The sequence below is a fragment of the Oryza sativa genome, chromosome 8 (genome assembly GCF_034140825.1).
Source record: "Oryza sativa Japonica Group chromosome 8, ASM3414082v1".
NCBI lineage: Eukaryota > Viridiplantae > Streptophyta > Magnoliopsida > Poales > Poaceae > Oryza > Oryza sativa.
This window is the reverse complement of record NC_089042.1, coordinates 14,644,887-14,658,471: the sequence shown is the minus strand read 5'-3', so window position 1 is coordinate 14,658,471 and position 13,585 is coordinate 14,644,887. Positions and strand designations below refer to the sequence as shown.

At 47.8% G+C, this 13,585-nt stretch overlaps 1 protein-coding gene across 1 annotated transcript; it reads left to right on the top strand.

Moving 5' to 3' along the window:
* Positions 1-263: 263 nt before the first annotated feature.
* LOC112936204 (putative F-box protein At1g58310) lies at positions 264-2,054 on the top strand. The gene has a single exon (XM_026019997.2). It carries the CDS (start codon positions 264-266, stop codon positions 2,040-2,042), a length of 1,779 nt encoding a protein of 592 aa, XP_025875782.2. The 3' UTR covers positions 2,043-2,054.
* The last annotated feature ends 11,531 nt before the right edge of the window (positions 2,055-13,585 follow it).

Below are 13,585 nucleotides of genomic sequence, written 5' to 3'. Positions count from 1 at the left end.
ATAACCGTTCTGCTGTGCGTTCCACACTTCCACTGCGTCACGGATCGATCGTCCCGAGATCGTCACGGGCAAAATAGGCAAATTGTGCGCAGCTGGCGGCTAATCCGGATCGTATTGTGCTTCAATTCGACTTCGAGTAGGAACAGTTCGTCGACTAAGAATCCAAGTACCCAACTGCTCGGGCAAGGTAATATATAGCTCAATCCACACAACCTATTAAATATCGATCGAGATCGATCGATCTCGACGCCGCCGTCGCGTCCATGGCCAAAGGCACGGCGAGCAGAGACCGCCTATCCGAGCTCCCCGACGATCTGCTCATACGTATCCTCTCCTTCGCCCCCGTCAAGCAGGCCGCCAGCAGCACACTCCTCTCTCGCCGGTGGCGCCTGCAGCCGCTATGGCTGGAGACTGGCACCGTCAACATCGACTTAACTTCCGACGAATTCCTCGATAGGACCTTCCACAGGGGGTGGGGCGAGGCCGGCCCCTCGACCTGGGAAGACGAGGGAGACGCCCGGGCAGCGCTCCGCCGCCGCCGCCACGGCCTCAAGAAGCTCACCGTCACGGTGACAGCCGACAGAGACCACGACGACGGCTACGTCTTCGGCTGCGTCCGTCGGGATTTCTCGCGGTACCTGAACCCGGACCAGTTCAGAGGCACCTGTGTCGGGCTGCTCCGCCACGTGGAGGAGCTCCGCCTCGAGTGCCAGGTCGCCAGCGGATCGTTGCCGTCGCCGCCACGGTACAAGTACGCCGCCGATCCCGGCGTCGAGTACGATCTCTATCTGGGCATGCTGCCCTGCGAGGATTTCCGGGTTCTGGACATCGCGGGATGCTGCCTCAAGGTAACGACGACCGAATGGTTGTGGGACTGGATTGCCTACCCGTGCCTCACGACGCTGCGGCTGCGGCGCTGCACCGTGCGGCTGTGCGACCTCCAGAAGGTGATCCTCGCCGCGCCGAGGCTCGCCGAGCTGCGTCTCGAGTCAGTCACCTTCTCCGATCGACCACCGCTTAGCGGCTTCATCTTCGACGAACACATCCATCTCCACTGCCCGGCGGTCACCTCCTTCACCATGGTTAACTGCCACATCGATGGTCGCACCTTCGAGCTTGACGCGCCGTCGTTGATCTGCTTCCGCTGCGCGCAGGTCCCATCTTTATATTTTTCCGTATCGCTGAAATCAGCTGCGCCGTGCTTGGCACAAGTCGACCTGGGGTCGATCTCCGGCACGGCGACATTAGGTCCTCTGCTTACCACCATGTGCCACATCAGCATTTTGAAGCTGACGGTGTACTCAATTGTTGGAGACATCAAGTTTGGGTACTTCCCTCTCTTCCCGAACCTCAAGCACCTTGTAATAGAGGAACTGTGTGGATTTGCCATGGACGGCGGCTTGTCGGCGGCGGCAACGGCCGTTGGAGACATGCTATGTAGATGCCCGGAGATCCGTGAGCTCCGGATAAGATTCAGCTGGTTGGAATATCTCAATGAGAGTGCAGATGATCATCTCGGCGCAGACCTGACGGCCTATCTGAAATCCTCGGCGTGCGGATTGCAGGAGTCTGATTACTGTAAGGTTTCAGAATCAGATACGCCTGCGACCGGGAGCACACAAAATTTCTGCAGTAGCTGGCAGAATTCTCTAAGAAAAGTAGTCATCCAATTTCAGAAGGGCAAGCTCACCTGCTCCCAAGTCCAGCTCGTGAAGTTCTTGGCAGAAAAGGCTGCTGTTCTTGAAGAGTTTGACATCGAGGGAGGAAACCAGGATGGCACTGACCACATCAACAGAAAGATCGCTACATGGAGAACTCATTCTGCAGGTGCTTGTGCAGGAGAGGTCGTGATCGCCTCTGCTGCCGTACTTCCACCGCCGGCCGAAGACACAAGGTGGGATCGTGCCTGGTATAAGTATAACTGCGATTTTCCTGTTCTAGGGAAGGGGCCGCCCTGGATTTGGGACGGGACGGGTTATAAGCTTCATTTTCCGATTCTACCACGCCGACAGCATCGACCAACTAGTGATAGAGGTTATTAGCTGATGAAAGATTGAAGGTGATGAATTATGGACTGTGATAGAGATGGGTCCACGACGGGATTTGGAGTTCGTCTTCCACGGCTTGCTGATCAATGAGGATGTAGTTTGCTGCATGGCCGAGTTGGTAAAAGAGGTAGTAACTTGCAACTTACAAGGAAGGCAGGGCGCAGAATTTTGACCGAAGTTATTTGCAATCTGTGGAATTTTGGACCGAAGTTATTTGCAATCTGTGGAATTTTGGTGATTACTTCCCTTCAAAGATGAATTCAAATCCTGGTCATATATTTATGGATCATTTTACAAGAAATCATTCATTATCATTAAGGTCAGGGTTAACTATTTGGTAAAGACCAAAATTTTGGAAATTTCACGGGTCTCACAAAATTATGGTAATTCCGGGAAGATCAGTATGAAACTATTTTAAAAAGAAATAAAATTTGACTAAATTTGAATAAAACTCTACCAAATTGACAGAAAATTGAAAAAAAATGATAAATTCTGGGCGAGATAGTTGTGTGCCGGGGTGGGGTGGAGGTGTTCCGAATTTCAATCCCCACATAAGGTTTGCCGCAATAATAGTTTTAACTTGGTGAGACAAACTGGTGTTTTTATTTTGTACTAGTAATACTAGCCGTCAACCCGTGCGTTTCACGGGTCATATTTGATATTAATTTGTTATCCTGTAAAACTTGAATGGGTTAACAGATTATTTATTCATATATATGTATATAACAAATATGAGAGTTTTTAATACTATGTTGAATATCCTGGTCATTTTCTTAGTTCATATATAATTTGGGCAATTAACAATATTAAAATAAGAATCTAAAATATACATAATGCAGAATTTTAGAATATAAATAAACTGGTGATATTCCAATTGCATGTTTTATTTAACACGATACATATAATCAATAGTCGGTATTATTTTAGTGTGAAAGCTCTCTCAAAGTGCTGAGTCAATAAGAAAAAAAAAGGAAACAGATAAATAGATCATTATTCTAAATCGTAAAATAGCATTATTTGAATATTTTGTGAATGTTGTAAATAACAAAAAAATATTTTAAATTCGTAAAAAATTGGTACTCCCTCCGTTTCATACTATAAGACTTTCTAGTATTGTATGGTCATTAAATTATTGTATGGGAGCTTATTGAGCTTATTTTCTGTTTCATCTTATTAGAGACGTGAAAATATTATGTGTTTATTCTCTGTTTTATCTTAGGGCCTGTTTGGTACAGCTCCAACTCCTAAATTTAACTCCAGGAGTTGGGTCTGGAGTTGTGGAGTTGCGGAGTTGCTTAAACCCAGTTCTACAACTCTAGTTCATTTTGTGAGGGAGCTCCACCCAGCTCCACTCACAGTTTTGGTGGAGTTGAAACTGTTTGGCTGAGCTCCAGCTCCAGGACGGGTGGAGCTGGAGCTGGAGTTGTGCCAATCAGGCCCTTATTATTGACGTGGGTTTCACGTGCACGCTTGCATGATTTATGCACCAGAGTCTGTAGTAGATTGTTCAGCTCATTCAAACAGAATCAGTAACTGCTTAAATTAGAACCAAAGTCATCGGATGTCATTTGCTCTTGAATTGTCATGTTTTAAGCATGTATTGCTCTGAAAAAAGAATACTTCAACATTTCAGCACAATATATTTTTAACTGGATACTTTACACCTTCATTATTTGTGTCCTCTAAGATCGTGAAATTTAGTTTGTTGCTGTTCATTTATGAATATTCCAGTTATTTTGCCAGATGAAAAGCAGCTTAAGGTTTTGAATCCATGCAAGTTTGTTTTAAATGTTCTGACGGTACACATCATTTGAGGTACCTAATACTGTCCTTTTGTTCAGTAGTCCTTCCATTTGGTCAATAACCCCCTTAAAAGCTTTATTTAAGATATCATGCCCATATAAAACTTTGCATGCACCTTGGGCATGAGAACAACTAAATGGATTTGTTTTCATTATTTTATCTATGTTTGGACATTTTATCGTGTTTGAGACACTAATGTGTCGGGCTACCATTGACCATAAAGATAGACTGATATAGAAATCATTCTTTGTTATCTCTCTTAGTTTGTAATTAGAATTATCTGATTGTTGAACTCGAATTTCGTTGATGAAAATTATATTTGTTCAGAGATGCTCATTCTAGCTGTGTATGCGGATTTGGTGATTGAAGAAATGCATGGTAACATTTTGGCATGGTTTGAAAATATGGCAAATTCATGCTTCGTCAGTTAATTCTTAGTACCCATGTTCTGTAGCCTCTCCTTTTCTCATTTTTCACACAATCCTTTTGATCTGCATACATATTATTTTTCTTTGTGTGCTACGGAATGTGATTAAACCATGTTGTTTATATAAAAAAGCATAGAATTGACGTGGGTGCACATGTCCATATTCCTCTTTGCTGAATTCGAAGATCTACAAGTTTTACTTCTTAATATATAGCATCGAATCTAAGGAAATGTGTGTGGTCAGATCTTCCTTCGGTTTATTCAAGGACACCAAGCAAATGGTAGGCCAGGATAAATGGTAGGCCAGCATAGAGAGGATTTACTAGTGAGAAACAGTGTCTAGGGAAAGCTTAACATTAATCCTAACACAATACTTCAGGCACTGGCAACCCACTGTTCCCAGATGTCGCTCTACTACATACCAGGACTGGGAGGACTTAAGTGATCTCGAGGGCTGTCACCACCTCTACACTTACCTCAAACGTCTGTGGGATACGCAGCAATTATTGGATAATAATTACCTAAACACCACGTCTAAGCAATTACTATCTACTTTAGTGTTTATAACTCACCAAAGCAATCACTATATTTTAGTTGGTTATAGTGAACAATAATCCCGTATGCTATTTAGGAACTAACCAAGAGATAATTCTTACAAGATAAATCTAAATTACTCTCGAAGAATATTATCTTGAATTCAGAGTAATAAACAGAATAAAAGAAATACGAGAAGATTACTGACAACTCCGGAATTCTTCCGACTTCTTCTACTCTACTCTCTTCCTATTCTAGTACACAATATAGTACAATAGAGCATCTTATAATTCAGCTCAAGCTTGGAAGTGTGTGTGAGAGTGAATGAAGTGAGGTCCTTTTATAGGGCAGTTATGACGGTTGTGAGAAGGGGAAATGTCCGAACTGCCCTGCAACAGTCATTAGGAATTCATCTGGAGTGTCCACGCCAAACCCCAGGATCAACGGTGATTAGGGGGGGTTCGGCCGAACCAGGGCTGGGCCTTCCTGGCCTGGCCTTCGGTCGGTGGACTCCCTAGACCTTCCTCTATCCATTTCTCAGAGTTTTGGGTTGATTTACTGATATTTTGATGAAGTTCACAACCCCTCCTTGTATGGATACATGTTTCTTCTCACTTTAGTCTAGATTTCCTCCCAACATCGGAGTTTATCACCTGCATACAAATATACACCAACACTATGGAATATGTGAGATTAAGCACCTATTACTATGTTGGATGTTTTATTATCTTAACTTTTTGCAGATGTTGGCGGTATAGAATCAGCATTTAATAGCCGCCAACAGTAACCCTGTAAATTTCAATGTACATGTCAAACTTCAAAAGCAGGCCAAACTTTAAAAAAAAATCCGTACTTAATACTACATTACTATGCTAACATGGTCATACATTTAATTTAAAATCATTGTACAATACAAACATGCATTTTAACATGGGACAAAATATCTTAATCAGAAAATTGCACCACCGCTGCAAATGAACTTTAGTAAGTGCTGCAGTTTCCAAACTCGTTTATCAATCATCATCCATGCAAGATTGCTTACGCCCTTAACAACAAATAGAACATTGTAAGCAAATTTGAGATTAGTAAGGTCAATCTTGAGAACTACCTACTCATTTCCTCAAATTTTGTCGAAGGAGCTTAAACTTACAGAATCTTGGCATTCTTCTGCAAGTGTTGTGCCTCATTCCAAACATGTATGACCTGCTCTAGAAACCAATCATGATTAACCCAAAAACTCCCAAAATGAAATATATTAGACTTGGGGATAGTCGTTTCAACTTATATAACCACGCATCCGCATCAAGGTGGGTTACTAGGTTGAAAGGACCCTGTTGTAGCAGAGTGTTGATGTTGTGTTAACGCCAAATTTAGTAAGATTCCTTGGCAAATTTTCGGTTAAGGGAAAAGATCTACCAGCCGATGGAGGTTTATTCAAAAGAGGCTGAATTCAAGAAGGAATCATGAAGACTACTACATGGCGGCTTAAGTTTATCTATTAATTAAGCAAGTTTTGTCTTTACGGTAGTTTGTGTCATGTCCGATGAGGACTTTATGTTCTTTCCTTTCATACCCCTTTCATATTTTAATGTATGACAGCGTTGACTTTTTGACTAATGTTTGACCATTCGTCTTATTCAAAAAATTTATGTAATTATCTTTTATTTTATTGTGACTTGATTTATCATCAAATGTTCTTTAAGCATGATATAAATATTTTTATATTTGCACAAAAAAATGAATAAGACGACTGATCAAACATTGGACAAAAAGTCAACAGCGTCATGGAGGGAGTATTTAGGAAAGTTTGTGACGTGTCCAATTAGCACTCATATCGGCCTGTGGGTATAAATATGTGCAGCCGGGATGTTTGTAATATATCTCTCGATCAATACAACTTTTGGCGCATCGTCACCCTCTTTTCCGAGGTTATTTATCTCCGTCGGAACTTGGCACCTGACGCGGTGCTGCATCGCTTCAATTCCTAGCGAACGGGTAAGTCTTAAGTTCCGCCGGTCATGGCAATAATATCAGCTATTGTTGTCGAAACGACAACCGCATATGTCGAAAGACGTGGTTACTCAACAGTGGTTGGAAAGAAATGAAGTGTATTAATTTTAGAATTTTTCTTCGGATCCCCCCATTACATGGCCCTAGGGGACTATTTATAGCCTATTACAGGTTCTTATTACTAGGGTTTAGGTTATACAGGGGAATTTACATGGTTACCCTTACGAAAGGGACATTTACAGGCGTACATAATGTTATGGAGGCTCATGGGCCCCTGATGGGCCGTCGGGCGATCGCCGGCCCTATAGCCCCTAGGTTTGATGGGCCGGAAAGGCTTCTTCGGCCCTCGCGGGGGCGAACTTGCCATGGCGAAGCCGTCTTCCTTCGGCAGATACTCTTCGCCTTGCATCTTTCGCCGGGGACGCCTCTGGCTTGACAAGGTACTCGCACGACCCCTTGCCTCTCGTCGTTCTTGCTCCATAGTCTTCGCCACGGGTTTCGGCAGATTTGGTCGAAGGGGCTCATGCCATCTGCCAACAAGCCCCTCACGGGCAAGGGTGAGATTGGAGCTTCGGCCAAGACCGTGCAAACCATGAGGTATGGTATGCGGCGCCCCCTTTCGACCGATGCTCCTGCCGAAACCTACAATGTTCCTGCGAATAAAGTTTGTTATTTGTGCGGCTGGCATTATTTTGCCGCTCTTCGCCTCCTGCAGTCGGTGGCATATACATATATATTTTTTACTTTTCCTAGGCCGAAAGGGACAGTATTGGGCTTTCCCTTCGTGGGCTTTTTTACTGTGCTGCTCGGTCGGTGGGAATTTACCGTTTCGCCTACCCTTGCGACACATGGCGCTTTATTACTAGTGGGTAGGCGAACCGTCGCCCGGGTCAGCTATATATTCCCACCCCTCTTTCCTTTTCACCGCCACACTTGCCATTTTTACCGCGTGCGCTCTCTTCCTCCGTTCCTTTCTTCCACAGCATTTCTTGACCCCTCAGGTGTTTCGCCCATTCTCTTCCTTCGCCACCGCATACACACCGTTCGCCATGGTCCCTCGCAAGCCAAACCCTGCTTTGGCGAAAGGGCCAGATCCCGGCCGGGTCGATGACAATAGCACCGCCTTTTTGGGGGTTTCTCTCGTGGACAACATCGAGCTGGCGAAGTTGGTCAGCTCTGGGGTGTTGGTTGAGGGGCAGGCTTTCGCCACAGGAAAAGCCGTGGTGCCGAAGCCTGTCGACAATCGGACGGTGGTGTTCGCCGTCTTTTTTGAGGCGGGGCTACGGTTTCCGTGCAACGTGTTGTTGCCGGAGATCCTTCGCCTTTTCTAGGTGGAGCTTCCACAGTTGAGCCTGTCAGCACTAATTCGGATCTCCATCTTTGACTGGGCGTGCCGGACTTCCGGGTTTGAGCCTAGCGCCGAGCTCTTCAGCGCCATATTTTTTGCCACCGTGAACTCGAAGACGGTGATTACCCTAGCTGGAACAAAGAAGACAGTGTTCGGGAGCGTGAACTTTAACGTTCGCCCCGAGCGGTCCGATCTCTGGCCGGTGAACGCTGCCATGTCGAAGTGGGACCGCTATTGGATGGCGAGTTGGTTCTATCACACCATCCCCTTCGAGGCTGGTTCCGACTTGGCGAAAGCCCTCCGGTGCCGGCGTAGGGCGATTGCGCCAAACCGGAAACCCAAGATCGCCGTGGACGGCGCTATGGAGGCGTGGTTCGTTCTGCTGCGCAAGGTTTGCTCCCGCCTTAGCTGCCACGACTTGGTGGAAGAATTCTGTATGCTTCGCATCTTTCCCCTCTCCCAGTCATGGCAAGTCATGGTTGATCAAGGCGAAGAGGTTGACGGTTTGCCGAACGTGGTTCTCCCTGAGGGAACGAACAGTAAGACTGTTCTTTTGCTATACACTCCTGTGCTTTGTTATTTTGCCTTGTCTGACTTTTAATGTAGCTACACCCTTTACTTTTGTAGTGTTGACTCTCGACCAGGCTGAAGCCGAAGCCCGTAGGATGATCGGCGACGTGTCGGTTGTCGAGTATAGCCAGCTGCTGACACGACAAGCGGCTGGGCGGGCGAACCAGGTTTACAACGGCGAATTGCCTCCCCGGGCGAACCCCCACAAAGCCGACGATGATGCAGGACCTTCGCGAAAGCGAATGCGCGGACAAGTGAAGCTTGCCCCTAGGAAGCGAAGGGTTCCTGCTTCGTCGGACTCCGACACCGACGACGAGGACGATGCCAAAGAGCATGAAGGCGAGGAGGAAGGAGAGGAGGAAGAGGAGGTGGAGGCCGTGGCCGAAAAAGCCACGAACGAGGCGATCTAAGACCGCGCTGACACCCATGGCTACACTCCTACTCCAAGTCCAGGTCACAATGAAACCGGGGTGGAGTCGAACAGCTCCGCCCTTCGACGAAAGGCTTTGGAAGGGGCGAAGGCCCTAGTTTCGTTCTCGTCGGGCAAGGCGGCGAAGGGAGGTCCAGTCAAGAAGATCTCTCAAAAGAAAGGACTCATCGACATCGCTCGTATTTTCAACGACGACGAGTCTTCTGACGAGACTCCGACTTCACCCACTGGCCGCAGTCTGGACCTTTTGACCGCTCCCCTTCTTCCACTCGGCGTTGCTGGGGAAGGCGGTAGCGCCGCCGCCGGGGCTTCAACCTCCGCCGAACGGATCGTGATAGCTGCGGCGAGGGTCTTCGGGAGCCCTCTGCGTGAACCAGCTGTTTCGCCGTTGGTCAAGTCGAAGGGGAAGGGTGCGGCCGCCGAAGCATCTGCCTCGGAGTATTCCCTTGCGGCGCCCCACTTTGCCCCTGGTGATTTCGAGACCCGGGCGGACCTTATTTCCTTTGTGGAGGGAGTAAGCAATCTTGTCCTACCCGCCGGCACCCCGAGCCTATTCACCGAACTGAATGAGTTCGATGAGGGGTGTTCTGCTATTAAAAGCTTGGCGGTTCGGGTATGCTTTTTCTCCCTTCTTCGTTTTCCTCTCCCGCCCTCTTCTTTTTTTTACATGTCTCACAATTAACATTTTGTTCTCTTCGCCCGCCCCTATCTTGCATCCAGATCCTTGCGGCTCACTGTTCGACAGAGCAAACCGCGCGGGCCTGTCTTGATGGATTTAAGAACCGTCTTCGGGACAAGGACGACGAAATAAGCCGCAAGAACTTGGAGGTGGAGGCCCTCGCCAACACCCTCAGAGAGGCAAAAGCTGAAGTCAAGCGCCTTCAATCCGAGCTGGAAAAAGGGAAAGAGGCCAGGGCCGAGGTCGATCGCCTCAAGGCCGAACTGGATAAGGAGAGAGAGGCCATAGCGGAGGTTGATCGCCTGCAGACCGAATTGAAGGAGGAGAAGGCCCATTCTGCTGTGCTGACTGATTACTATAACCTCACTGAGCCGAAGATGGAGGCTCTTCGCCTGAAGGTTAGCAAGGCCGAAGCGAGCGCTGTGGAGGAGTCGCAGCGGTTTTCGCGGGAGATGGCGAAAACCACCGAATCCGCGAGAACGGCTTGCCAAACACTCCACCTCGCCCTTACTGACATGAGCGCGAAGGTGCGAGGGGTCCCTGCCGAAGATGTCTCAGCTTTCGACTTCTCCGAGTGGACCCAGCAGGATGGCGGTTCGGTTTCAGACTGCGCCACCGTGTACGGCGATTGCTGTGCGCGCGTATCGACGGCCTTCACCTTGGGCCTTTTGCAACAGTTCGGCTGCGAGCACGTCGCCGAGTTCCCTAACTATGTGAAGGGGGACTGGGAGATTAGTGCGCAGAACATTTCGCCCGCTCTTCGCGCGTGGCGAAAATAGTTCTAGCAGAAGGACGGCCGGTCCGCTGCCAAGGCGCGCCTTTTGGAGCAACTAGCGAAGGCGGAGGCGGCAGACCGGTGCGAAGAAGAGGACGCAGCAGGCGAAGAGGTTGGAGGCGATGCCCAGGATCACCCAGAGGTGTGAGGCCCTCCACCCTTTCCTTAGATTTTGTAGCTTTCCTTCTTCTTTTTGCGTTTGCCTGGAGAGGCAAACGATGTATATTCGGCAGGCTGCCGCTAACCCTCCTTATTGTAGCCGAAAAAGGCCTTTTGTATATTTGGAATGTATGACACAATCTTAGCCACTTTTGATGGTCGAAGTCTTTGGCGTATTATTATTTCGCTCATTTCGCATTATGCCATACCTTCCCTTTCTTTCGCATATTCTTACTATGTAAATGGTGTTTTGCCCTTTCTGCACTATCTACCTGGGTGTTCGCTGAAAGTCGTGCATTCGGCCCCCTTCTGGGAGCTGGCGAAGTCAAAACGAGAAATTCGTGGCATTGAAGGGTCTGCCGAAGGTGTGATGTCCATTTCGGCCTATTTATTGCGAAATGGAGATAAACGGTCGCAGCTATAAGGTTTTTAAGGTTGCCGGCTGGCTGCGGGCGCACCCCGGGCGAACCTTAGAAGACTACGATCTTGCTCATTCAAGACGTTTGGAGGATATGGCTCGTTTTGGCGAAACCACCAGAAGACTAATTGTCAGGAAGCGATCTCTCAGCGTCGTTACAGTTTCGTCTGTGTTTCGCCCCCTACTCCTCTTAGGGTTGTGTATGATATTAGTAGTGATGACGAACCTAGTTCGCCTGACCATTCCTTTCGGAGAGATAGTGATTATGGGGGCGAAGATGTAATTTACTTGTAAGCTGGGTTGTATCGTATTGTAAACCTTCTGTTCTTCGATTATTTTTTCGAAGTTAATAAAGATGTGTTTTATTCCCTTTTCGCTATTTTTTGCATTGTCACCTTTTGTGCTTTTGTTAGGTCGGAACATGTCGGCCCCTTTGCGTATATTAGCGAAATAGGTGTACTGACTTTTCAGCTTTTTGTCGTTCGTTTTCGATCCATAGCGTTCTGTGTTGAAAGAAACGCTTTTGTTTTTACGTTGATCGAACGTAACGGCGTTCGGCTAGTTATTTTCCGAGACAAGCTGTTGCAGTTTCAACGTTCAGCGAGCGATGCTTCGGCCGATTCGTTTCGCCCCCCTAGCCTTTTTCGCTGATCAGGCGTTTGCCTTGGGGTTTTTCCACAAATTATCAATCACACAAAAATAAAAAGAAGGCGGAGGACACAGAGGTTTTATACTGGTTCGGGCCTCCGTGGTGGATAATAGCCCTACATCCAGTTTTTTTTGTCTTTCTTTTTTTTTCTCTTGCCGAAAGGCTTACATAGTGCCGAAGGGCTTACATGACGATATGCACATTTTTACAAGTTTGCAATTTGGTTGCCACCCATTCTAGACATAGAAGCGCTTGAGAGAGGCGGCGTTCCAGGAATGGTCGAACTCGTCACCTTCTAGTGTCGCCAATCGAAAAGATCCCGTCCTGGACTTGTGCTTGATGAGGTATGGTCCTTCCCATTTTGATTCAAGCTTGCCACCAGCAATCGGGTTCGCTTTCTTCCTTAGGACAAGATGACCAGGCATCAGCTCCGTCGGTCGAACTTTTTTGTTGTAAGTTGCCGAAGTGTTTGTGGCATACTTGCGCATGTGCTCGAGTGCTTCGACTCTTACCTCCTCCAAGAGTTCGAGCGACACTTCGCGCCCCTCTTCGCCCCCAGAGAACATCACCCTTGGTGAGTTAGCCCCTAGCTCTGCTGGGGTCATTGCCTCATCACCATAAAGAAGCATGAACGGGCTAAACTTGGTTGGTATTGTGGGGGTCGTCCGAAGGGCCTAGAGAACCGATAGCATTTCATCTGGCCATTTGCCCTTCGCTGCCCCCTCGAGCCTTTTCTTTAGTGCTTCTAGGATCTTGCCATTTGTACATTCGGCCGCCCCATTTGACTGCGGGTGCGCGATCGACGCGAACCTGATTTCTAGGTTAAGTCCTTCGCACATTTCTCTGAACTTGTCAGAGTCGAACTGCTTGCCGTTGTCAGTGATGAACTCTTTTGGCACTCCGAAACGGCAAACAATGTTTTTCCATACAAACTTCTGTACTGCTGCCGAAGTGATTGCTCCGAGGGGTTCGGCTTCAATCCATCGAGAGAAATATTCCACAGCCACAATTGCGAACTTATACCCGTTTCGCGCCACCGGGAACGGCCCAATGATGTCCAGTCCCCATCTGGCGAAGGGCCATATTGGCGCAATGGGCTGCAAATCATACTGGGGCGCGGTTTGGCTTCGGCCATGACGCTGGCAACTTTCGCACTTCTTGATTTGCTCAACATAGACTTTCAACACAGTGGGCCAATAAACTCCTTGTCTAAACACTTTGGAGGCCACTGTTCTTGCGGCCTGGTGCGCGCCACATAGCCCCTGGTGTATCTCCTTTGCCATTTCCTCGCCTTCGGCAAAAGAGATGCAACGAAGTAAGGGTTGATGTACCCCAGAGCGATAGAGCTGGCCCGAGACTATCTTATACTTCGTGGCTCTGAGTTGCAAGCGCTTTGCTTCTGCTTCGTCTTCCGGAAGCCAGCCAGTTTCAAGGTGTTTCACAAACAGGGTTCGCCAGTCGCATGGGTCTTCGCCCAGTTTCACCTGGTCGATTGCCATGATCTCTAAGCTGTCCATGGGCACACTTGGTGCATGCAGGACTTCGAAAAAGATGCCAGGCGAATGTGGGCCACCACAAGCAGCAGATTTCGCCAAGGCGTCTGCTTCCTCGTTCTGGCCTCTAGGTAAGTGTTCGACCGTTATACCGGTGAAGCACTTTTCCATGGACCGAACGGCCTCCAAATACCTCTTCATCCCTTCTTCTTTTGCCTCGAAGGATTTGTCAACATGGCTAG

Coding starts and splice junctions, on each gene's coding strand:
- LOC112936204 (XM_026019997.2), top strand. CDS start 264: ATGGCCAAAGGCACGGCGAGCAGAGACCGCCTATCCGAGCTCCCCGAC.